The sequence below is a fragment of the Bombus vosnesenskii genome, unplaced genomic scaffold (genome assembly GCF_011952255.1).
Source record: "Bombus vosnesenskii isolate JDL3184/JDL3185 unplaced genomic scaffold, Bvos_JDL3184-5_v1.1 scf7180000013264, whole genome shotgun sequence".
Lineage (NCBI taxonomy): Eukaryota > Metazoa > Arthropoda > Insecta > Hymenoptera > Apidae > Bombus > Bombus vosnesenskii.
The window spans coordinates 5,867,480-5,894,849 of NW_022882924.1; the positions used below are offsets into that span (position 1 = coordinate 5,867,480).

The 27,370-nt window shown below is 46.4% G+C and overlaps 1 protein-coding gene across 3 annotated transcripts in view; it reads right to left on the bottom strand.

Moving 5' to 3' along the window:
* Positions 1-27,370, bottom strand: part of LOC117235667 — a 213,608-nt gene that overhangs the window by 34,180 nt on the left and 152,058 nt on the right. For 2 of the 3 annotated variants that reach the window (XM_033497925.1, XM_033497933.1), the window contains 3 exons: positions 9,678-9,805; positions 4,488-5,444; positions 3,456-3,632 (listed from right to left, as the gene is read on the bottom strand). In XM_033497925.1, the coding sequence (XP_033353816.1) occupies positions 3,456-3,632; positions 4,488-5,444; positions 9,678-9,805 (1,262 nt within the window). Of the gene's footprint in view, positions 1-3,455; positions 3,633-4,487; positions 5,445-7,383; positions 7,619-9,677; positions 9,806-27,370 lie in introns of those variants that run through there. The other variant, XM_033497941.1, reaches the window with a different exon arrangement.

Here is a 27,370-nt window from a genome sequence, read left to right on the forward strand (position 1 = left end):
TGGGTTGTAGCGTGGCTGTAAGCGCTGAATGCGAAACGCTCGTTTCCGATGTTACGCCTAATCGAGTAGAAGAACGTTTCGGTGCCCCGACTCAAGTCGACGTCACGGAGTATGGATTATTAAACGATGACGTTGACACAGGTTCACTCAAGATGATCGATATTCTTTCAAGATTTAGCAAGCATGCAAAGCCATAACGTTGCGCGAACAAGAAACGAGAAGTTTCGAAGATGCAGCATCGATCCGACGAAAAGCAGTTATCCGATGAACCAAAGAATATCCGATAAAGTTCCATCAAGATAATGGAGCAAACCGACGAAACTTTCTTTCCCATTTCGAAGGCAATCTCTGCGGATAAGTCCGCCTTTATATCAAATTTCCAACGCCCTCGATCGACCGCTTAACTTTCACCCTGACGTGACGCATTTCGATGGATCGAATCGATCGATCACCGGCTGACTATGCAACGAGTGTATTTCGATTCTTTGCAAATTCCACCGTCAGGATGCTATCTTTTCCCTCTACTTTTTTTTTCTCCGCGGAAGAAAAGGAAGGGAACAGAGGAGAAATTTATCGGTCCGATTTTTCGAATGGAGCCTCGACTGCTCGCAAGATCCTCGCTCGAACGTCGAAACGAGTTTCCGGTCCCGGCAGGCCGCTCCACCGAAATTGAATATATGAATGCGAAATTGCAGCGGCGCTCAGGTCCGTCGAGGATTCGACTTTCGAACCGGCAGAAAATAGCGACTCGTTAAGCGCCGCGTACCGCCCGGTCCACGGAGAAACACGGCCGAATAAGCGGCCGAACGAATTTTAATTAGAACGCGACGAATGGCGGGAAATGCGCGTTTGTTCCTCGCCAAGGTGAAAGCCGGCTTGATTACATCTACACGAATTTCCAATCCTACCTACATCGTTCGAGAACACGATGATTTTCATCGGCCCGATGAGTAGATACAGCCACTCTAAGACTGCTCTATCCTACCTTAACGAGACCAATACACGAGTGATACACGAATCGATAATTTGTGTTGCTTATTTTCACACCCATACTATTTCTCTCGAAAGGCTGCAACGTGTATATTCCTACGTGTAACTACGAGACGTCGTACCGAATCCGTTCCTGTTACTTGTCACGAATATCGACTAATTGTGTTTGATTCTGGCCTCGCAATATTGGGCACTGTCGAAGCGGTCGCCACTTCCAAGAAAACTCTACATTTGGTCCTTTTAGTTTTCTCAAGCACTGAAGCCATCGACAGCGTACAGACAATAGACTGGGACGAAGGCAGACCATAGACAGTAAACAGGCGACGATGGCTTTCAGTTATAGGGTGCTTCACTGCTAGCGTGCGGATCAGGACCAGCTCAAATTATATTCCTACTTGTACTTACACTTCTGTGTTAAAATATATTTTCTACTTTACAATTTATCCACGCGTTCCTCTGTTCGTACATCTAATAACCTCGACAGACACGAAAAAGAAGCTTCGTGACATCCTGTTTGTACGTAAAGCGTTTAAATGATCTCATGGACAGCTCCAGTATTGCGGAGAGTACGAAAACTAACGTAACGAAACCGTGGAAATATCATAGGACCGGTAAGATGGATACAACGACGAACAATTACCTGGTTCCGATGTCGCGCTTTTCAGAATCGATTTTTCGGCCGAGAAATCCATCATCCGCGTTTCTTCCGAACGGATCGCTGAACAGCGAGACACGATCGCCTCGCGTTGCTCGTCGGAGCGTAGGAGTGGCCGTTTCGTTCGAATCAATCACCCGACGGAACATCGATACGCGGGTAATCGCTGGATTAAAGGATAACCAAGGATAATTACTCGCCGTTCGATCCGGATGCAATCAATTCTCGATGCGTTATAGTTCGCGCTTACCACCCACCCTCCGGCTTTCTGTCCCCGCGATCACTCACATCCGTCTTCCTTGCTGTTGATTTTTTCTCGCGCTTCCAACGGACCTGACCTGACTCGAACCAAACGAAAAACAACGCGAGATCCAACGCTTAGGCAGTAGCCGCCTTAAAAATTTTTATTTCAGACGCACGGTAGCAAATGTGTAGTTTAAAGTTTCAGATAAAACGAACCATATTTCGTGGTATTTAATAACGTCACTCGGAGAAATTTAAACGTTGATAAAGCTGTTTTAGCTTCTCATTAAACACCCGAAAGATTGGTTTAGCCGGTACACGAATACGTTTCTGAAAAAATTGCAGGTTGTGCATTTTTCACGAGTCCGCGAGAATTTACAGCCGCTAAAACGGCGCGTATTTGCCGGTGGAATTATGCTGACCATAGTTTTCTTCTTGTTAACGTGGCGCAACTCGTCCATCCATCAAGTTGCACGAGTTACGAGACGGTCTCCGGGAAAATATGTATCCGTTTCGCAGCGGCTGAAGCCGTCTTTTCAACTCGCCGTCGACGCGCTTCCCCTCTTACGTCGGCAATTTCAACGTCGAGACGAGCCCTGGACGGGCGCACAGGCAAAATTATCCGGCGAATTTCGCGGTACAAACTCGTTCGGAACGTAGTAACGAGACCTCGTAAATTTTTCTCTTGCTCGCCGGCGTGAAAGTTGGCCGCGAAATCGATCGGACGCGGAATATCGCCGCAGCATCTCCGCTCTCTACCAGACTTATCACCGTGAAACTTTAATTTAATTTCGCCTCCGAGTCCCCTCATTTCCCTCCCGTTTCCCTCCTATCTACTCATATTATTTCCCGAGTCGCCGGATTTCGAACTTTAATCCCGACGAGCCGACGTAACTTTTCGGCCGGAATCCACGTATCTCGTCGTAGGGTCGACTCGAGATGGGAGCGAAATAAATCGCCGATAAGCCTCGCGTCTGCGGAAGTTCAATTGCCACCCGGCGGAAGCTTTCCTTTCCTCTGAGATACGCTTGTTTCCCGCGTTTTAATTAGAACGTGCTTTCATACGTACTTCGAGTCTGATTAAAGTGGATTTTTAGGAATCGAGCATTTTTGCTCGAAACGTTAGAATGGTTTAGATTTGTTTTAGAAAATCGTCGTTCCAGATGCATTGAGCGACACGAAAGTAACACAGTCCGCCGCCGCGTATCGTCCAATTTTCCTGCCACTTCTAATCATTTTTTTTTTCAGGATTAAATTATCAGAATGGCACCAAAAGTCTATTTACAAACAAAAGTCTATTACAAACATGTGTTTTACAACGACGCATCTTTGTACAAACATGAAACCTAATCTGTCAAATGCTGTGGTCTTTATCTTAATAGAACAAAATGGATCAAACGTAATTCAATGAAACAATATAAAACAAAAAATGTATTTCCTCGTAGAACGAAGGAAGCTTTTGGAACAACCTAATATTTGTACACCACGTTATGGTATCAATGTGTTTGCACTTTAATCTTCTCATCCTGTAAATGTACAATGGCAAAAGAAAAAGGTAGATACTCACGATTACGATCGTCCGTCTGGTTCCTCTTATGCTGCGTCTTATGACTGTGTCCTACGGGAACAGGTATCTGCTTCATGTCCACTAGATCACGATGTTCCGTGTCGATCAACGGATTCTCGAGCTGCGACTCGATCACCTCGAAGCTGGTCGAGTTGTCCGGATGCGAGATGACCTTCACTGTAAACGAGCAAACGTAACGGAGCATGGAGGAAAGCGTCCGCGCGTCTGATCTTTGATTCTAACCGCGTTTCCATCGGGTACGACTACCGCCGCAGAAATCTTATTCATCGCACGAAATCGAGCGACCTAGCTCCAAGCGGACTCTCTTCGATCCGTGAATATCGGCACGTGAAACTCGGAGAAAATGCTTCTCAAACGTTTTCAGGAATTTTCTGCGCGGCGCGAGATTAAAGGAGACCGACTTCTCTAGTTCGACAGCCTTTCGATTTCGTCGCTGCGACGGCCGAAGTAACTAGAGGAATAATAAAAAGTCGGTTACAATCTTCGCGAGATCGTCGCGTTAGTCTGTGCACAGAAGCGTATTTTAACGCGGAAATGACAAAGTAGGTAGGTTTTGCTCGAAGAAGCTTGCTGCGATTGATCGCCTCGTCCGGAAATTCGAAATGGTCGTAACTGTTTCTAAGATCAGCAAGCTGGCGATGGGAAAGCAAATTCGACGCAGCGGTAGGTCCGTTCAGCTGAAAATGCTCGGAGAATAATCGGACCGACACGATTAAGGGCCGATTCGATCTCGATAATCGCTACGCACCAGAAGCTCTTCGAACCATCGCGAATAACTGTGCCGTTGATAAAAATAACAAGTCGCTCAAGGGGACCGAGAGTAATTCGAGCGATTCACAGCTCGTCGATGAGGAAATGCATATTCGATGAGAAAAGCGAATGGAATGAGAGTTTGGAACGCAGAGAGGCGACTTGGTACTTTTCGCGTCGGATAGCGAGAATGACGGCGCTCGATTAGTCGAAGAGCCGCGATCGATGGTGTCTGGCGCACCTTGACACCGGTGTACGAACCTTGGTCGACGAACCCTTCGAAGGCCTCGCGGAGATCGAAGAGCCGGTCGACTGGTAGCGCGCCGATCCTGAACTCGTCATCGAGGTCGTCGTCGGCGCGATCGAAGATTGCCCGGTGCTCGTAGGTGGGTCTCGGTGCGAATTTCTTCGGCTGCACAAGGTCAGGCCTCTCGATACGTTTTGTCTCGTCCACGGTAGGCGTTGGACGAGCCGGTGACGGATAACTCGACCACGACGACGACGACGATGACAACGACGACGACGACGAAGACGAAGACGACGTCGCGGCGGACGGTGGTGCGGGTGGTGCAGGGTGGTGCTGGTGGTGCTGGTGGTGCTGGTGATGGTGATGATGGTGCAGGTGCGCGTCATGCTCGCTTTGGGAGTGCCTTGGCTGCAGGTGCACTGTGCTGGAGGCACGATCATGCTTGGACAACGTGGAAGAAGAAGAAGAAGAAGAAAAAGAGGAAGAAGAAGAAGAAGATGAAGAAAAAGAAGAAGAAGAAGAGGAAGAAGAAGAAGAAGACGAAGAAGAGCCGCGATCATAGAAGCTCTCAGGTCCCTCCATTTCACGATCATCCGTATCTTTCTGCCTGTACAGAGGCCGATGCTCGTCGTCGGTACCAGCACGAGCCTCCTGCCGGTTCTCGTGATCGGCACGAGGATCGTACGTCTCGACCACGAGGACACCGGGCCTGCCAGGCAATTCCGGTGCTTCCTGATGACGACCGTGCTGATGACGATGGCCGTGCTGACGCCTCTGTCCCGGCTCCTGGACGTCGTACGTGCTCTCGTGGTCGTAGTACGAGGTGCGCGCGGCCCCGGGGAACAGAAAATAGGGGTACATACTGGTCGGCGGTAACCAGATCTCCTGGTAGCTCTCCTGCTGCGGGTCGAACGGATACAGGGCCGAGTCCGTGCCCGACAGGTCTACGGAGGTGGAGGAGGGCAGGAACTCTGTAACACAGAAGCAGAGACGCGGACGAGAACGGGGTGAGTGGGGTGCGTGATCGCATCGGTACACGTGCACGGACGGGTTTCGCGTGCTACGTGCTACTCTTGTGGTCGTGGTGACACGGTGATATCGTGGTTGGGTAATTGTGACGGTAGTGATGGTCAGAGTAGTGGATGAAACAGTTTTCGAAACGCGTCTGAAACCGGCGTTTCGGGGTTTGACTACCTGTGATCCAAGAAACTAACTGCTTGCACAGGGTGTTGCAAAAGCGTTGTAGCAAAACAATTTTATTGACCAAAAGATCGTAAGAAGCTGTACTCTAAACGTTTTCAAAACACCCTATTCTATCGTTAGCTTCTTCGTCGATTCTTACGTTGTCCGAAATTCACGCTTATTGAAACGAGACAAGCAATTGTCCTCTACGATGCACGATAAATCGGTAACCCGCAAATTACTCCAGCGATAGGTTTCCTGTCGAGAGCCATTACCGTTCCCGAGTCGATTTTACGTAAAGCCGTTGAACCTCGTGACGCGCAGAAAGAAGAATCACGATCTCCCTTAGCCGTTCGTCATTGGTGGAAGTTGGCAAGGAACGGCAAAAGAAACCTCGAGGTCGACCGTCGATTCCGATTACGACTTGGTTCGTTTAACCCTCTACTTCTGGCTTCTTCTTGATCTTTATCTCGAATCTTTGCCACGCCGCGCCGTGCTGGCCCACGCGGGGCGAAAGGAAAATATTGGCACCGCCTGAAGAGTCTGTCTCTTGGCGCAGTTCGTAGCGTGCAGCTGCTTGCAACTGCTTGGAACTGTTCATCCGTATGCGGTGCTGCGAGCTGGTAAGTTTAAAGGGCAGCACCGGTTCTTTCTGTCGGATGAAAGGTCTTCTTTACCCTTCGGGGTCGCAGTAGTAGGATTAAAAGGGGGTTGGTTAGGTCGAAAGGCCAAGTGCTATAGTTGGAACATGACTTTTCGCGATAAATATTATCGACGTTTTTCCTCTGTTCGTAAATATTACAACGCGTCACGAAGGAAAAAGACAAAATGGTATCGGCGATTTTTTATCTTTGGATTATTCACTGGAGTAATTTGTAGGTTATTCTGAATATTTTAGTTGCTTCTTGTTTTTTTTTTTTTTTTTTAAATCGACGGTAAACCTAGAGGAAATTCGATCGGTTCGTTTGAGAGTATTTAGATCGAAAAGAGAGGAGTTAGAGAGGATCGAGTAGCGAGCGACGTAACAGAGAGTAGAGAGTCATGGTGGGCGATTAATCGACGGGCATGCGAATTTCAGGCAGAAGTAGAAAAATACGAGCATGCAGGTTGAAAACGTGCACGATGTCTAGAAAAAAAGTTGCTCGTGCAAAAGTACAGCATGCGGTGCATAATCTCCTTTGCGTTCGCGCCCGAAGGCTTTCGGATTCTTATCCGCTTTCATCGAATCGCTTTTTTTACGTTCGCGAAACAGAACGCGAATCTTTTTCAGCTATCTATCGATTCGTAATTAGAAAGCTATTTCATCGAACGGAGAAAAGGACAACTTGGAGAAACTGGAATGTTACGTAAGAAAAGATATCGATCGAATTAGCTGCGCTCGATTTGCTTGATTCGTATCGATAACTCGACGTCTGGAAGGAGACGCGGCGAAAAATCGACGATAAAACTAACAATGCGGCGTAATAAAAAATAAACGGAAAGAAAGAAAGCAAAAAGATATGGTAATTTTTCTCGGCGTCGTTGGCCTCGCGTGTTTCTCCCGGTACAAAGCCGATTCGAGAATTCCCACAGAGAGAAAAGCATTCGTTCTGACCCAGTTCGATTAGACGATCGAGGACGCGAACCTGAAGAGAAGCGAAACGCGTCGAGATTGCGGAGGTTCGCGTATAACCGAGGAAATCGTGCGGATCGATCTCGAAATGCGGATCCTTCGGGCGGAATGCGTACTTAGGGGGTGTGCTGGTGCTCTCGTGCACACGTTCCTTCTCGTTCGAGGATCTCGAGGCTGGATCCAGGCCTTTTTATTCTCTCCCATCCGTAGCTTCGCAGATACTCGGCTGGCGATTTTTCGAGACCGCAAGACGAGACGCGACGCGTCCAGGATCATCGTTCCCGTTCCTCTTGCTGTTCGGCTGCACGATCGATTCGTCATCGGTCTTTTCATAAACGCGATTAAGATTCTTTACGTCGATTAGAATAATCTAGGAAGAAAAATGGCGTCGAAGTGAAATCACGAAATGAGATGGTCCAACGATTGAAGCGATTCCTCGACGACACGTGTCTCTTGATACCGTTTGAACTGCGTTCGATCGGAAATCCAAACTTGTTGCATCACCGACCGTAGGAGAAGTTTCGATCGCGTTTACAAGAATGTTCGTCATAGCAACTCGCGAACTGCAGACGATTTATTCGATTTGCCGAGATGCTCGATCGTATAAATAAAACCTGGAAAATAAAGCGGAACAGCACGCTAACCTTCCGTTTGCTCTGCTTTCCTTTTTAAGAAAGGAAGTGGTACCGAGATGCTCGCGGAAGCTTCGATTTCTATTTATCAATCGCTCGACGCGAATTCTCAGAACGCGAATCCAGGTAAATTCGTGGAAATCGTAAAGAGTAGCACCGGTTTATTCGACGGCAGGCTGCGTGGAGACTCGCAGCTCGACTCCTCGAGGCTGAAACGTAGAAAATTGATTGCGCACCGATCACGGTCGTTCGTCTAATTGTCAGCAACGGAAAATCAGTTCTCGCTCGGCCAAACGCACACTTATAAAGGAAAGAAAACAAACGCTTGCAGGTCGCACATGCGCCTCGTGTTACTGGTGTACTTACGTAGTAACGCACTAAAATGTAATCCTTTGCTTATTCGCGATGTTACAAGAATCGCGAATTGTTACGCTGTCCATCGTGGACGAACGAGAGTTTTGCAGTTTTACAAGTTACGAGAGTTCCTTTTCATCGGAAACTTTGGCAAATTACCCGAATTCGAATAGCGAATTACCATCGAATCCTGAATAGAAAGATGAACTGAGAATTGAACCGAAAGGGCGGACGCCGCGTCTTATCGCAACGATGATCTTCGATCTGTCGACGTTGATCGTAATCGAGGATAAAAGGAGACATATTTTCACGGGCGAAACGATGAAAGGAGAGGCTAAAAATAACCAGTCGAGTGTCATTAGACTCGAAGGTATGGAAGAAGAGATGTTGCTGGAAGGGAACGGGATTTCAGTGAAATTAAGGTCGAGCCTGCCACGCGATGAAATCCTTATCTACATCTCGATACCGGTGGCCTTTGGTTAATTAAGGAGAAAGGAGCTTATCCGAAGGAGGCTATAACGTCGTCCCACGAGCCTTAAACACCGTGGTATCGCTGAGAGTAATTGCTCCGTCGAGCCTTTCCTCGTACCTTTTCCTTCGACGTCGACGCAACGGGGAAAAATAACGAGGCCGGAAGGCATCTTTCAGACTATCTCTAGTTTTTGGGGTTTGTTTACGACGAAACTTCTCACCGTAGTCGCATTTTAGTTGCTTCCTTGTGGTTGTTTCGGCGAAAATGAACTTACGACCTGGTTGCAAGTGGGCCACGGAAGCTGCACTTGTGCGGATGTCGATAATTCGTAGCTAATTGGGTATAATGTAATTTTGTATTTTGTATTTACGTAATTTTGTATTTACGTTGGCATTCGTTAGAGCGGAAAAATTCATCGCGTTTCAATCCAAGATCGACAGCGTTGATTTCGTTATCCGCAGCGTACACACACATCGATCGAAGAAAAGGTAACAGACTAGAACAGAGTACTTCGGTAACAAGATACAGACAAACAGGTAAACAAGGGAGACGGGCAGTCGAACCTCGCAACGAAACGGACGGTAAAGTAAAAGTGAATTTGTAGAGTGTCATGTACATAAAAGGAAAAAGAAAAAGGAACAATACACACGTTTACTTCACAACACCAACAATCGTCTTCCACAAGGGTGCGCTAAAGTAATAGTTACGATTAACCAACGTTACCACGTATACTCGTTCATTCAAGATTACCAAAATATAATTGACACGGGTTCAGTCGACACAACGAAACAGAGAATAATAATCGATAGAAGCAAGTAATAAATCTCGTGTGTACGCATTGTTACAGATGCCTGCGTATAACGTATCACGTTCACACGTACACATAGAGATATACATACGAACGTAGAGAAAAATTAGTTGCGTTTAAAAACAGGCTCGATTTCATACTCACCAACGCACGGATTGTGATTCACCATCGAGAAGATCCTGTCGCAGCGTCTTTTTATGTGGTTGTTTGGACAGATGCAACCGAACATCGGGGACAGCCGCAGCTGGGTCCAAGAATCGTGACAGGCAGTGCTGAAACACGGAAAAATAGACGTACAATACTATCGTATTAACCGCAAAGCCACTGTTACGAAGAAAATCTTAGAGGTTCCTAGTAATCCCTTGACGGGAGGTGGGATCTCGGAGAAAATCGTGGAAATACGCTACAGTGGCCGAACTTTACAGGGCAAAAGTAAAGAAAGGGCAGAGCAAGGGTAAAGTCTGCTAACTGTTCTCAAGTAAACGCGTTCGAGTTCGAAAGTCAATTGCCGAGAGCTCGCGTAAAGTTTCCCTCGTACGTTCCTCTCTGATGGCGGAAAAAAAAGAGGAGAAGGTCGGACTTGTTTTAGCGCTCGATCGCTTTTCAAACAGGTCACACGAGCTGGTCGGTGTAACCGCGATCGTCTGACGCCACTTCTGGCCTCGGCCAACTGTGATTTGTAACTGCAACGCGCAACTCGACCGAGCCGAAGCAACGAAACTTCCCAGCCGATGCTCGACCGGCGATCGAACGAATTTGCGAATTTAGCTACGCGTCAGGTACCAAGTATTTCAAAATACCGTACGAAACAATAATACTTTGGGTAAAGTTGGAAAGCTGCGTGACTGGATCGAACGTCACGTTAATACCGTTTACGCGAACTGCATAACAAATTAATCAAGCATTAGTTGGTAAGCGAGGCAGTTTTATAATTATGGAAACGGTCGGTAGTTTCGGGCAAAATGGGTGAAAATGTCCGGCTGAAAGTTTAATCGCCGGATAATTTCCTTTCGCTCGCTAACAACAATTGCCAATAACGAAATGTTTACCGATGGAAATCAAATCGAATATCATTAATTGCACCCTTAAAACCCGTATCGAAAGGCCAGCGTCAATGGGACATTGCGTTCGCTCTTTTGGCCAGCGAATTTAATTAAAACATCGTTATCGTTTGCCATTTTAAAAACCGGCTAATAAAACTTTAAAAACCGATAATCTCCACGGCAAATGTCTTTCTCGTAACGTGGTTAACTTGCTTAATTGAAACTCGAAAACTCTCGGAGATCCACGGCCACGGAACAAAATAGAAACTAAGAGTTATCATCACACGTTGGTTTATTCAAAGTGGCAGCGAAGCGCGTAGTAATAGATTAATCGATTCGTATGAAAATTAGAGAAGCGGAATTCGTGTACGTTTCTGTTCGCTAAGCTCGACGAAATTCCGCTGCAAATACGATTAGATCACTGCTATGCTTAGAAGCAATTATACATAGATAGATACAATTATTGCCGGTATCGTGTCAATGCCACGGCGATTATAACGCACGACTTACAGTAAAAGTAGACGAACAGACGAATTCGTGCGCACTCTTTAGGAGCTTTCGGCTTCCGTTTCTGCTAATAACCTCAATTTTCAATCACGGAGTTTAAGATTAGAATAGAATAAAATAAAAAATGTAGAAGTCACCAGCACGTCAAGTACCTTCAAGCTGTTTTCTAAATTTAATATCGACATACGCGAAGATAGAGGAGAAAAATGAAACGAGGTCAGACGCGATAGTTTAATGGAAATGTTACATCGAGAAGTTAAACTAAATATAATACGTACCATCGATAACTTTAAATAATCGGATTTCGAGATAAACTACATTCGCGGTTTTGCGAAGTGACGAATTACAATGGAGTCTTGTCAAGATGATACTCGAGCTGGACAGATTTATGCCATGTACAACGTGGTCGGAATTATATAAAGCGCAACGATATAATTTATATAAAAATTCATCTTCGAATACAAGACAGAAAGGTAACTCGAGTGTTTTATCGATTTATGTCAATCTTCTTATTTCGATATTACGCGATGTTACAGAACTATCTGGTTGAAAGGAAGGAGGATAAAATTAAAAATGTTTAACAAATACCTGGTTTCAAAGTATTCGTCATTTGTCTCACAGGGTACCTAATGGTCCAGCTGGTTGGCAAGAAAGAGGAAAGGTCGAAGGAGACTGAAGAGCGAAGAATTCGAGAAGAGCGAAGCTGCTCTCTAGAATTATTTGGGTTAATGGCACACACGGTACCATGGCTCTTGGGCTCTAGACGAATTAGAGAGGAAACGAAGCAAAAGGAAATACGAAACCGAAGGTGAAATAAAAGTGGCACGGCGGGTAACTTGGAGGATGGGCTCTCGTACTGAAGAAAGGAACAATTCGAACATGATGAACCAAGCTTTTTCTACGACCCTGTTCTTTCCACTTCGCAAAAACGAAATATATTTATTTTATCGTAGTATCGTGAAACTTCTTGCTCCATCATTTCGTCATTTCTAAAGCATTCGACTATTTCACTGACAACGCATCCGAAAGTCGAAGTTACAGGGAAACCTTTAAACCCGAAACTCAGCCTCATCGAGACGCAAACTTGTTTCGAGCTTCGTATGGATTCCTAGCGACTATACAACAAGCGTTCTACATCGGTATACCATCGAACAAACTTCCCAAACATTCTCTTCATTTATCCAAAGGCTTCTCAAAATTTCCTGTAAAATCTCCATCCGCTTCGTTTAGCGGGAAATTCGTCACCAATGGTTTAAGCGATGCTCCCTAGCCGGTGGACAATGAAATTATGGTTTCGCCTGTCGACGACGACGATTTTCGTCGGCGGTGTGCCACTGACAGATATCCAGAATGCAGTCTGTTCGAGAAACAAGAGTCGTCGTGCGGTCTGGTCGAGCATCGGACGCAGTCTCAGGCCGTCTCCGGTGAGTTCCAGCATACCAGCTTTAAGCTTCGTATCCGGCGAATTTATAGCGAGCACTGACTCGGCCGACCGTTGGGTTATACGTTTGTTGCATGGACTCTGCCCGGGTTTCTCCGAAAAATTCGATCCGTTTGCCTCGACTTTTGCAAGCTACGGGGGTGTAAAAGAAGTACGTGTCGTGACTTTGCTGGTTTATCTTTCGTTTCTCGTTGCTGTAGTTTTCCAACGTCATGAACCCAAGAACTCTTCCTCCAACTATTTGCCATTTCCAACCTTTTCGAATTGATTCTGGCAGATAAATCTCGCGCCAGTTACACTTTCAAGAGATACGAAGGAACATAGGTAACTCGGCTAACTCATCATCTTCACTCTGGCGACTTGCCGCCAGAAATCGATGTAACCTATTCTCAAGCCTAGCTAAAGAACGCATGAATAATTCAAGGAAGCGCGAGAAGACGGAACGTTCCGGACTTAATCAATGCCAGATAAGAAGGTGGATCTGTTTAATTTACACCGGTGTCGAGGGCTTCAGATGGTTATTAGCGGTGTCAAAGGGTGTTTCCGCGGAGAAAGTGACGAGTTTCTTCTCGCGTATGTTAATCAACGTTAGAGAAAGTTATCCCCGATGCGATGAATTTAATCTCGGCCGACGTGGCTGGTCGCGCGCACGCCAAACACACGCGAGCATCAGTTTGCATCCACGTTTGTCCTGGATTTCCTTCGGCGAGAAACGAACTTGAGAAACGCGCTTTTTACCAATTTGCCAGCATAATCCAGTAGAGCGCGATTTACAAAGAAGCGAGCGTCTTTCTCCTCCGACTTTGAGACAGCCACAGCGATTCTTTGCTTTGATTTTAAATATTTACGTGGCAATATCTCGAGATTTCCTTCCAGCGAAACGGAAAAAGGGAATAATACCGAATTTAAAATTTCGGAAGCGTAGGTGTTAAAAAATTGAAGACATTCAGTTTCCATGTATAGATTTCGCCCGAATTTTCGCAGGCAAAAAAAGAGAAGCTTTTATTATCTCGAAATACTTTTCCCTGCGTGTTCTGTTCAACCAATTCATTTTTTCCCATTTTTTCGAATGTCTCGCGTTCGATTCGATTGCACGCCGTGCTCCGCAGCCGAGTTACAAAGCTCAAAGTTATCCGGCGTTGTTCGAGAGGCAAAGGCAGCAGCAGTATCAGCAACAGCAGCAACGGACCGATCGTGAAAAGAAAAGGTTATGGGGAGCTCGTGGACGGACATTGGCGGAGATTGAAAATCACACGCCGGTAATGAAATATACGCTCCGCTCTGTCGATTTTCAACTTTACTGTCGGATTTCACCTATCCACCTCCTCCGTTTTTCGCCATAAGTTTTATTTCTACGCTGACCTCGACCGGATGATGGTCGCGTGGAGAAATCCGTTCTTAAATTCGAATGTTCCTGGTCGCTTATCAATCCGATGGAAAATTAAAATTGTCGTCGGTAGAGAACGAAAGAGAAACGAGCCTAATAAATTCGTAACTATATTCAATAATCCACGATGAAACGTAAGTGTAAATGCTACATCTGCTAGAAATTATGCAGCTACTCCTACTTTTCCGACAAAGCTGAGTTTTGGTATGACGCGGACTAAAAAATTAACCGGTCTTAATGAAACCACGCGTGGAAACCGCGAGAAAACAGTAGGAAGAATGCAAAATTCATCTTGTCAAGAAGATAAAGAAAAAAAAACAGAGAGAGAGAGAGAGAAACCACCGGTATAATCCGTAAATCTCGTTTTTATCGCGCGGGTGGTGCCATGGACAAGGAGAGGGACGTTGGAAAGCGCGAAAGAACAAAGAGAAAAGCGAGGCCATGGGTCGTGGCAGAGCGGGATGTACGGCGTGGAGGAAATCGCACGGGAGCATGAATGCTGGACGACTGCACGACTGCGAAGGAAGAAAACTGGCTAGAAAGAGAGAGTGTAAAACAACGAGAGCAGCGTACTTCCCCGTACATACGGTTGGGCGATAATTTACTGGCGTGTAGGTACGTCTGAAGGATCCGGTACGTGCCGGTCGAGTGGTCTTACACAGTCGGGGTGCTAAGTACGCCTACGCGTGTGCTGACGCACCCTCGCGTCACCCCTTGCATACCACAGCGTGCACGTGCATCGTTCACCGCTGAGAAAACGCGACAACTTTGTAACGATCGATCGATCAATCCTTCGGGAATTTTCCGCTACGTCTTCCCCGACCAACAATTTCATTATTTTTCTGATTATAACACGCAGAAGAGAGTTTTGAAACGCTTTCTTTCCAGAGTTTCTATCTTCGAATCGCAAGCATCTTTGAACAACTACAGAAATACTGCATCGTTATTAGGAAGATCTCATTTTTCGCAAGCCGGTGCGCCTTTGTACTCGTACAGTTCTTTTCCGTCATTCGTAATGTAAGTATGAAACTTTCCGTGAATTTCTTTTTCGTACGCCTATTACTGGAATTCGAAGCAACTTGGAAAGGGCGAAGGAGGATGACTGTCACTCTGTGACACTGGCTTTTTCACCCTCGCGATCGTATCTTAACTCTATCTGAAGAAAGAGGCGCGTGAACATGGACAAAAGTTATGCATAGTTGGCGTCGGGACGCTTCTGAATAATGTATGCGCCTATAGCGTGGCCGAGGAATGATTAACGACGCTGATCCGCTTATAACTTCCGAAAAGTTCCCGTCGCTTTTTCGGCGCTTTTTCCACCACCACCTTCGTTCGTGTGTCCGAGTTACTTGCTCGCGACGTCAGACGACGACGCTTTATTTATCAGCCTTTTCTAAATTATACCTCGAATCTACCGAGCATGATTATTCCTCGAGTACGTTTCCTCAGAGTATCAACGATTTCCGTGACATTTATATATCGTGCGTGAGTCGCGGTCAGTGAAAGTTGACGCTCTGGAAGTGTAACGCGTTCATTTTCTCGAGGAGGGTCCAAGTAAGTAAAAGGAGGGCTAGGAAAAACGCTTAACCACCGCTCGGCTAAATACCTGAGCGTGGTAATTTTATCAGAGATTGGTAGACCGGTTACTGGTTTCAACTTAGCGTGCCTCATTCGGCACACGCAGGCACGCGGAATAAGAATTACGCGCGATCCGCGACGTTGAGACGTTACTTTCTAGAATAAATCAATTAGCGCGTTAATAAAGTTGATTAGCGCCGCGGTTAACCGTCGCGTCAGCCGCCTCTTAAATCTTTGCATTGCAGCAGACGCTTTCACGTGCAGCGTGTTCGTCGCTAATTCTTTAAGGTAACAAGAGATCCGTCGCAGGGAGCGAACGCATTCGGAGATCGATCGTACGTAAATTTTACCGAAGGACGTTCATACGTTGTACCGCGAAATTTGATTTATTCCCATTGGTTGGAGTGCCTGTGCTATCTAGCGTGTACCCAGGCCACAATTTGTCATCGTACCGACACGCGGAAAGGGAATACGGCCTCCTTCCTATTTCATGCGTATACGCATGCGGCCTATGCAAGATTCATAGGCGCACCGTGAGTGCACTCCCGTCATCTCGTAGACGCGTCGCTGCGGGACGACGACATCGCGATATCGTATAATCTACGCAAACTCCACGTCATCGATGCTGACAGCGCCGATAAATAACTAACGCGGTAACCAACTTACGAGCTTGAACACAGTTTCGATCGAAGAATCGCTCGTCCCTAGAAGCTACCTCGCTGATAGATTACACGTAGGGATAAACGCGCCATCCTTCTGTATGCTCTGCTGTATGTTAACTCGTTGTCAAATCGATTCTAATAATAAAAGGATATATTTCATGCATAGAATAAGCGACGACGGAGTTCGACGGTTCGACGCAATATATCGAAGGTAGAAGCCAGAGGAAACGGAATTTTCGCGGAAACCGGCTGGATATCCGGCTGCGGATAAGTGCGCACCGAAATCGACCGGCTTGCATAAGGTGTCTGAGATGCATGTGTGCATTCGAGGGCGTCTATAAATATATGATGCGCGGCTCGTTCAGCCCGCGGGGTGCTAAAGTGGGAATGGGCGAGTCGCCTTATGAATTTTAATGATGCGTATCGTCACGTGATAGGGAGAAGGGCTGCTCCTAGCCTGCCAACCTTGCGGACGCTCGGTCGAACGGTTCTTGAGGAACTTCCCAGGAATTATTCTGTTCTTGGAACTACGACCGATGGATGTACTGCGAGGATACAAAACTCGAACAGCGAATAAGCGGCTTGCCGTTGGATTTTATTATAAAAAATGGGAATACTTCGCTATCGATGAAGATAAAGTTACACGTTTCCGAACAAAACACGATAATTGCAGGTGTCATTTGTTTTACCGGTGATAAAGAACGGTGAACGACAGCGAAACGCGTTATTTTTCATAAATATCATAATTTTTCCTCTGACAATCTGAAAATTATGCGCGGCAAATTGTTCGATTCGTTACAGCGGGGGCATCGTTCGCGCATACAAAAAGCGTGGCCGCGCGGAATTATTGAAATTCTCACGCAGGCACACTTTGCCTCGCGATCGTTCTTTCCTCGCCGTTAATACGGCTTTAACGAGTGGCAGCTGCTTTGAAATTCAACGATTTTCTCGCGAATTAGATGCGAGGCGAGCATCGCGTCCTGCCGATTTCACGTCATTGGTATGCGAATTAATTGAGAGATTTCATTTCTTCCTAAACTGTAATCGCGTTACCACGATTACAGCGATCAACGATTTCCAACGAAATTATATTTCCGTTTGGTGAGGCGTGAAGGCGGAAACGTGCCTGCTAGAACAAGTTATTTTATACGCGATCTTTATCGACGCTATTGACAAAAATTTCGTATCGTCGAATTTCGTGGAACTAGTACGCGTGCCAAGAAACACGAAATTCGGCAACTGTATACTGTACGATTAACTATCACCGTTTCGCATCCCGTTGGCGTAATTTTCTAGACGAAAATCCGCGAGCAAGACGGCAAAAAGCGTTATCGAAGTGGCGGTTCAACTGGAGGAGAATGTTCAAGCGTAAGCTACGAGAAATTGAATTCATCTTCAACTTGCAACTTTACTCTCAGCTTTAACAACAGGTTTTCCTGGAGTCTCAAGAGCAAAAGGGAGTAGGAAGAAAGGAAAGGGCCGCAAATGGGAGGAAACGAAGGGACGAGAGTCGTGGTTCAGCTCCTGGAATATCTTGCGAGTCTCTCGAGCAAGAACATCGTCGGAAAAGATACCGCTGTATGAGATCTTTTCTCGCTAGCATGCTGAATAATTACTCGACATCGCGTCCAAGGAAAACATATTTACATTTCTAGCCGATGTCGTCGACTGTGCTTTGCCCGTTTTCTTACCCTGGCCAGATGCTACCACTCCATTTCTTTCTCGTTTTCTTCTCCTTGACGTCGTTACGATCCTCCGTCTAAATTCCGCAAGAATTTCGAACCGATGTTTCATCTCTCCTAAGGCTCCTTCTACGCTCCTATCACCGCAGAATATAAAATTTATTCACCGTCCGCAATCAGGTGACCGGCTGACGATCTTGTTTTTCTACGATAGTGAGAGTCCTAAATTAATTTGTCGATTGTCCACGGTTTCTTAGCCTTATCAACTGGCACATCCACGCACCGTGTTACTTCTCTGGACGTCTCTCTTTATTTTACCCTTCGTCCTTCTCCCCTAGATTTGCCCACGTAAACACCATTGCCCGTATACGCGAGTTAGGCGAAGCTTTACGCAATAATATCAACTTGTCTTCCACCTCAAGCAGCAATCTCAGAAAGAGATCTGTGTTAACCGGTCTGTGTACCCTTAGCTAACCCGAGCGGTGCACTAGTATTATAGCTTCAGTATAGCGTACTTATACACATGTTTGTCTTACTGTCCCACAGCGACTGTATCACCCTGACACTTGTATTCAACTTATTGTATATCACCTTCTTGTAAAAGAGATCTTTGCCGGTTAATTAATAACTAAATTAGATTAAATAGAATTGAATCGATTTATCCATTTAGTCGTTCGATAGAGAACACATCGTTTTAAATGTCGGTAAAAATAAGTCGCAGCACAGATAGCAGAACATTAGGCAACTCGTCGAGCCACGAGCGAAAGGTAACAAAATTGTGGGGCGGAAGAGACGGCGCCAATGTAAACCGGCGGCTACCGAATTCAAAACAAAATTTCAATATTTCAACAAATATCCGGCTGGTTGGTCGGACCACACCGACTCGTCCGAATTTTTTCCACATTTTTTCCGCGGAAGTAATGCGATCACGTAGTCGTCGCGTTCGCACGTGCGCCGACTGCGAATCCCCAGCCATCACGCTTATCGATAAATTCGCATTATAAATGTTAATTCCAACAGGCGTTTTCCATGTGGCGACTAATAAACGGCCAGGCAAATCGATTACGCTCCTTCAACCATCCCCTTCGATCTTGGCTAGAAAACAGGAGACGAGGTGGTACTATTTGTCGCGTCGATCATGCGGCCCTTAAATTCGAGCGGAAATTCCTGGAGGCGCGCAATAAGCGCACGCGAGACGCGGCCATGATTTACGGGCTTCTTTTCGCCAGCAATAATCAACGCTGTAAATCACCGTCGCCGCGACTATTAGACCCGGGGTCCCGCGTACTTTCTAATTTTTCCATCGAACCGCGGTCTGCATTTTACGTTTATTAAATACCTCGCTGTATTTTCAACCGCGCTGGTTAGATAATCGGTTTTCCTAGGATTATCGTTACTCGATCTTGGCGTCGGGTTAATTCCCCACGTATGTGTAAGAGTTGGATAATAACCGACGCTCATTTTCCTAGAAATTCAACTTTATGCGGCATTTTAATGTTCCTTCGCTGCCGTACGAGAATAAACGATAATTGATTAAACAAATTAACAGAATCGTGATTAAAAAGTTTCAAGTGTTTCGCAGAATTGAAACGCTCGAATTTATATTTAAATCAGGATTAAAATAAAAATTCTCAGTGTTTTATGAAATTAAACGTTCGCGATAGAATAATAGAAAATGGTACGAAAGCGCGATTCTAAATTTCGCGAAATAGCGTGAAATACTAATTTTTAAACGCATTTTTCCCCTGCAACTTCTCCCGCAGCTTGAATTTTTCAGTCGTATCACTTTCGTATCGCCTGTAACGTCGACCAACTTTCGTCTCAACTTTGTAAACGAACAAAGTACGCGGCTTTAAAAAATCCACGACTCATCAAACAAACTACGTATAAGCACTCGTGTCAGCGAGTTGCAGGCGCACAGGCGCGTCATGTTCGCCGCAATCAACGGGGCGCGTCCGCAACGATAAGCATCGTTCTTCTTAGCGGTGGTACTCGTGCTAAAACCGCCGAAAATCCTATTATGGAGTCAGCTTGTAATTACGAGGCCGTCGTCTCGTACGTGCTTCCACGTGCGTGGCAACGCGTCGGTCGTTCGAGTGGTGCACGCGTACACGCGCCTATGTATGTACGCGTGCATGCACGTTAATATATTCTGGGCCGTGAGACGCAACCCTCTTTTTCATCCGTTTCGTCCCGTTTCTTTTATTACCATCGCCTTTACGACACCGCCGCGTCGCAACTTCGTTACGTCCCTGATATAATTATCGAACACGCGATAACGCGCTGTTAGTAGAATAATTTCAGTATGTTTTCGTCAGTGGTGCGTTAAATGCGTTTTCTTCTACCCTCAATCGTATCTCGCAGTAATCACAGGCAAAGATCTTTCCGATCCTTGGCGAAAATTTTTCTTACAAGTGACGTAATCCGTGGAGAGAATGGAAGAAAGTAACGCATGGGAAAACGTATCGATTTCTGGAGTTTCACTCGCGAAGTTTCGGAAATCTCGTAACTGAAACACAATTCTCTACGTGACACAATTTTCAAAAGCACCGTCGACTACGTACAAACTTATAGCGGAATTTCATTGGATTTTAACGCTCGGTTTCTTACGATTAATCCGACAAGCATCGAGGTAATAAAGGAAAGGGTTGATGATCGCGGCGATTTTTATAGCTCGTTAAGGCGATCCTGTTTTTATTTCACGGCTGGCGACCATGCAAACCAGGCTTGTTGGACTTTTGCGTGAACACTCGGCGCGACTATGTACCGTTTTATGCGTCCGTCGCCCGAGGCAGCCATGCACTTTTTCCCAGTTTTAAAACGACTCTCGTTGCATTTTTTATCGAATGCTCGGAAAGACAGGATGAAACACGGTGCGTCATTTATTTTCGGCATACCGTTAATTCATTTTGGTCACCGGCGTGGAACTGCGTATCGCCGATGGACGACGAATCCGGCGTGTATCGTGCTAATAAGCGACTCAACATGGTCCTGTTAATCGAGATACGACAAAAACCTGGGAAAAATGAAACTAACGATATACAGGAATATTCTTTTTCGTGGAAATCTACAGGTAAACGAATCGATGGTCGAAAGAAAATTGGTTCGACGATGGTAAAAAAGAATTCTCCATAGTAACGCGCGTTTTAGCGGCAAACTTGCGACGGTCGGAATAGGTTCAATTAAAGCGTAGATCGGTGTTTGCTCGAGTATCGAGCAAACACCGATTCTCCTCGTTAATTACGTCGCACGAGGAGCAAATTTAGTGGTAGTGGATTTTGATGGCACGTTTGTTACGTCATTAATTGGACTTGAACCGGTCGGTCAAGTTGCGGCTCACTCGAGCGTACTCGCGTACAGTCATCGTCGCGATTGACCGTCGTCTCCCTGGTGAACATCTTTTGCCTGGATGGACCACCAGCTTCGGATAAACTACTCCACCGAATATTAATTGCGCTATGTGTAAGTGCCGTCATCCATGAAGAATTTACCTCGTTACAAAACCCGAATATCGCGTTCGTCCGCAAACTGTAACTGTGTTAATCCCGTGATATTTGCCCCCCCCCCCCGATGTTAACTAGTCGCAAAGGACGTCATGGACATGCAGAAATCTGCAAGGTACATCCGTTGTTGCGAGAACTCGGTCGATTCGAATGAGCGGAGCTAAATTTCTGCGCGGTAGAAAATCGGTTTTCCAGGGGAAATCTATCCTTGCGAAACATGCGCGTCCGCTGGGTCAGCGTATCGACGATGGTGTCTTTCCACGCTGTCCGAATTCTTTGGATATTGGAATAAATTATACCCTTAACGAGAACGAGAAATTTGAAAAGGCGCGTCGCGCCGACATTTGGGGAAGAAAAACGGTTCCTGGTTGCATTTTGTATGCCGCCTGCTACGAGAGCTCGCCACGCTGAATTAGCGTCTCGCCACGAGCGTCCGCCTCGTGCGAGCTTGTAATCCGACGAACGTGGCCGCGTTCGCGAACACGCAGCTAACATGCGAATTAGCGCTTTGTTTCGCGCGACTAACCAATTTCTTTCGCGGCTCCGCAGGCCACCGTGTAAATAAGTTAACATCGGTGGCGAGTTTCATTTTGCAGCCGCGAAGGCCTCTGCAGTTTCCTATGCATTTCGAAGCGAAGTAATTCCTCCATTTTCTTCGTACTCTTTCATTCGCCATCAATCAGAGGTCGACCGGTCTAGGGGAATAAATTTGTCTTTGGATGAACGTGAATACGTCGAGTGGTTTGGGTATGCGTGATTAGCATCGCCAAGGAAGTATAAATGGATCTTCAGGGATTACACGTCCTTTTTATGTTACGCCATTTTCGGCAAGGAAACGAGGACAACCGATAAAACTTCAGCGATTCGCGAAGACATTGGATAAACGATCATGGACGAACTTTATTCAGACATTCAGAGTCCGTTATAACTTTCACATCCCGCAGCGGTAATCTCCTTTGCACTAGCATACATGGAACGACCGACTTGCTCATAAATTAGCGCTCTCCTGCGCGTGGCTCATTGTAACACAATTTCTGCAAAATAGCCACAATAGGAATCCCAATATAAATAACTTATCACCTGGATGAATGCGTTCTCTGCAGCTTCGCATCCTCGCGGTCTTTCCACCGTCTACCGGTAATCCTCGTTGCGGTTGTACGCTCGAGACGGTCTGCTGCTCCTTCTCTTCTTCCTCTCTCTTCTATAAATTAGCGTTGCCAGCCGAAATTTTCCGGCCACGATTGTCCCACGGTATACGGAATCGCGAATCTAATACGAGTTGAGCTAAACCTTGACACGGAAACTTGGAACTTCTGCTCAAAGTTGCCAATATTACAGCGAAACGAACTTACGAAAATATAATTACGCTTTACGTGTTATCTATGTGTTTTTTGGATCATTCGAGTCTGTCTGGTTTTCTTTCGATCGTAATCGAATTTTCTCGAAATAATCGCGTGTTTACAGACTCTTCGCTCTTGCCCCATTCAAAATTTCGTTATTCGTGGAAACACGCGCCAGTTCCAACGGAGATCAGCTGCATCGCGAGACATTTTCGTTTAGAGGTCCGAGTTACTTGCGTTCGAAGACGCGGATGAAAGAATCCGTTGCACATGGAATTGCGTAATTTATTACAGCTTCGCAGAAAAGTACGTTCACGGTGAATTTACGGTTTTAACGAATCTCTTTCGAATAGGCCGAGGTGGAAAGGTGAATACATGCGCATACGATATGCAGGAAGTTGCAATTTTAACCAGTTGAATTACCGCGTGCGCCTTCTTCCAGTCTTCCAGCTGCTTTCATCGCATTTTAAGACGAGATGTAACCACCTCCATGAACGAACAAGTCTCGCCAGCGAAAGAAAAATCGACCAACGTCGAGACTTCGTTATCGCCGAGGATAAATCATGATTCCGCGATGCCACCTGAGAAATTACGTTCGAGATTCTTGTACATGGAACGTGGTTGATACAAAGTTTCAATTTCGATGGTATCAGGCGCTCGCGTGTAGTAACAGCGAAGGTGTAGAGATCCGTCTTAATTGCCCTTTGCTTTTCAGTCAACTAAGTTGCATCGGCAAACGATACCGAGCAGCGAAATTTCTAAACGATAGAAAAAATCGACGAGGTGGCGATCGCGAACGAGAGAAATATCGTCATTAGAAAGGCAGCTGGTGTTCAACGCCTCTTAACGCGGCTCATAAATTTTTCCGAGCAAAGTTGCCGGTTCTGATAGCTAGTTTGCAATTCTACGGACGACCGCTGGAAGATAGTTGCCACGAGGGAGGAGAAGAAACGGCTCAACGATGGAAAAGGTGAAACGGGAATAAAGGAAGAGAGCGGACTTGAAAACGACGAAAAGAGAGAAAGTTAGCGGGCAGGTTATAGGTAGGACCGAACCGCATTGCAGAATTACTCGGCAAGGTTCCTGCCCAGAGAGCATAAAACAACCGACGCCGGCTGCTGGCCCTGGGGTAAATTTATGAGGCGCTTATACGCCGAAATAGAAACCTGGGTCCACGAGTTCCACGCCATCTCCGCGTACATCGAACATCTGCCCGATCCGATTCCATAGAAAAATTCCTTAAAATATTCCTAGGGAATCGCCTGTTTCGCGAGTCCTCCGTGTTCCATGGCTGTTCCTGTTTTCGGTCCTTTCCTCGTGGAAGACCGACAGAATTCCAACGTCGTTCGTTCATACGTCGAAGTTGCGTGTCCGCGCGTGCAACGATTAAATACCTCGCGACACGAACAATACGGCTACGATCGATTTTCTCTGTAAATCGACAAAAGGAAAATATCGTTACCGCGGTTTCTCTCCGTTAGAAACTACGCTACTTTGTATTGAAATTTCTGGGAGATTAAGGACATTAACAGGCGTAGAACCGCGTAGGAATGTAATTGCGTAGCAGAGCTCCGTTTGGAAAATCTGGAAAATTGGGATAACACAGTCACGGTTGCGGTACAATTTGGCAGAATTTCACAATACCTAGCGGCTGTACGACTATGTATATTAATTACTACATTTACAAGTTCGCCGCTGCGGTAGTAGCTCTGAATTGTTCATAGCGCGGTAATTTAGTCGGGCACGCGTGTACCCACGCAAATCTCTCGTCCGTTCGTGCAACTTTTATCCCCTTCCACTTGGCCGTAATCAACGGTCGACGACGATGGAAAAGTTTCGGTTGCAACCGATACCGACTGACCGCTGTGGATTCTTCAACATCGTGAATTAACGAATTCGTTTTCGTAATTCGCTTGCGCCGCCATCGTACACGCGTGTTTATGGACGTGCGACTAACGAAACCGCTGCATGGATTTTCGCGAATGTTTTGGCAGTTCCGCGTTTCCACGTTCTTCGCGCACACCGAATGGAAATGAAAATGTTCGACGGGTTTCACGCCGCGAATTTCTACGTTCCAGTATACTTTACAACGAAATCCAAAATTTAGGATTTAACAAATCGAAGATGTCATGAAACGATAGATCCAGTTTACGAAGTACGCAGGTTGCGAAGGGTTTACTTTTGCCTCTCTCGCTATCTATATATCGACGTTTTGCTTGTACTCCGAGTTTAACTGTTTACGTTTCCCAGTTGTCTGTGTTCATTTCGTTTCATGCAAACGAGATTATGCGCGATAGACGCACGAATGATGGAAGAAAAGCGTCGGAGCTGCGCAAATTTCACGTCGAAGCTGACTATCCCGAGATCATCGTATCGCTTCCAAGACGATATTTCACGTGACTAAAAAAACGAGAGTCTAGAAATGTTTGGAGGACGATAGGAACGAAGCGAATAGAAGGTGGACGGATGCGTCCCCCGGGATGCACAGCGAACAGTCGCGATGGCCGGAGTTGCATTCGGGAAACAGGTACCTGACCGAACGCGATCGCGTTTTCAGTTTGAAAACGGCGTCGAAACGAAAGACAATGAAGACGAGAAACGAACGAAATATCGAGCAAAAATTCGAAGAAAGGGTTGAGAAGAAGTAGATTAAGTCGCAAAATGATCAGACAGATACTTGCGAAAGGGGACCGCGACAGAAAGACAGCGAGATTATCAAGGAACAGGGTCAAACGAAACATTGGCAGACCCTAGAAGAAATTCGAAGCTCGATGAAAGAGAGGAAGGGGAAGTTTATAACAAGAATCGCGAGCGAAATAAGGAGAGATAAGGGGAGGAGATGCTCGCAACAGGCCATCAAAGCCAGAAGCGTATCGCGCAACCAGTCGGTCGTTAAAGACCAAAGTTTCGATGCAGCACAATTCGTCGTCTGAGAATAGCTATGCTCGTAGGTAACAGAGACGTGACCATGCGGCAGGAAACGCCATGACGAGATTCCATTGTGAATATCTATTTTCGTGTTTGCGAACTACACAAACTGACGCCGCGGGCAGCTCTTGGATCGAATCAATAGGGAAACAATTGTTTCCGAACCTAAGTTCGTTCCTTGTTTCGGTCTTGAGGTTTTCATCTTCGCCACGAGAAGAACTGCGCTGCATCGTAATGGAACCCTCCTCTCTCTGCCCATCCGCTTCATCCTTCCTGGTCGATGATACATGCGACCGAGCCGCCAAGAAACTTCGTTTGCCTGGTTAATCGTCCGTGTTTCGAACGTGTTGACCATCGACGCGATACATTCGAACGCTGACACGATTTAACAGCTCGCAACTGATTCAATTTTAAAACATCGACGATTCGTATCGCCGTTGTCGTATCTCTACCGTCGGAAATGGAAAACTCCATCGTCCATTTCAACAGGATCGAGTTTACGATCGAGTAGATCGCAGCGTCTGCCACAATGATCTCAATAATACGATTGTGTTTGGCAATGACGAGAGCTGATTGAAAAATTGCGAGACCACCGATGACTCGTAAAAACAGCCTCGCGTTCTTTGGGGGATCCGACACGTAGCTGCTGCTGGTAAAACTTTGCGAATGTGCCGACTTTAATTAAGGTCGATCGATGTCAAGTAGTTAGCGGTTAGAGGCGTGCTGAAACGAGCGGCGGCGCAAGCGCGTCAGACATTCGAGCGCGTTTCAACCAACTTTGTTTCAGACTTCGATGACGTTGATTGAATCAGACCAGAGCTTGCAGCCACTTCGCTCGTTCCGGTTTGTTGCACCCTCATGTAATAACAATAATTTCGTAACCGTCGCCGCTTGAGTTTCCTGGTATTAGCGATAGTTGCCGGATCGATGAATGTGACTTTAATTTTATCGCTGAATGAACGTACAACTTCCATCGCTTCCATATCTTGACAATGCTAGAAGAGAGAGAAAGGATGCGCGAATCAGGATCATCGAGACGAAATCCCTGGGTGACGATCGACGTCGTTCCTTTAAGCGATGCTTCCTGGCACACAAAGACGACATCGGCATTTGATGGTTCTCCATCGACCGCATCGTCTCGTTAGATCGATAATAGAAGACGGGAAATCGTCACCTACGGGGATGTTCGTGTCAGAGATGGAGAAACAGAGGGCGAAGGGGAGTGCACAGATGAGATGTAGAGGAGACGAGCGGGGAGGAGGTCGAAATGCAGCGCATGAGAAAGCGCATAAGCGACGGTTCGACGTGCATATACGTGCACTATCGGGATTCTGCAGTGCAGGTGCTGGCGAATGTGGGCCACGGCGTGTGACATTGCGCGGCCTGGCTAACGTGGGAAGCGCAGATAACTCGAAGCGACTGGTAATGCGAGGCTCATGCCTGTATGGTTAAGGCCAAAGGTGGCCCAATAGCAGCTGATGGCCTTTACGGGCAATGGCAATCGCCCTTTCCAACCCTACCCGCTGCCAGATATCGCCACCCTTCTATCCGTTGCTCCACGACTAATACCATTACGCTGTCAGAATCGAAAAGGAACAGCTCGTTCGATGACGTTGCCTATCTTTCGAAGATTGAATTGCCCGCTACCGATTCCCACTCCTTTCGCTTTTGTTCTTCGATGCCTGCCCGCCATCCTTCCACCCGTTTGTTCTTCTTCCATTCGACGTCGTTCAGCTTTATCAGAGAACAGTTTAGACAGAGATGCA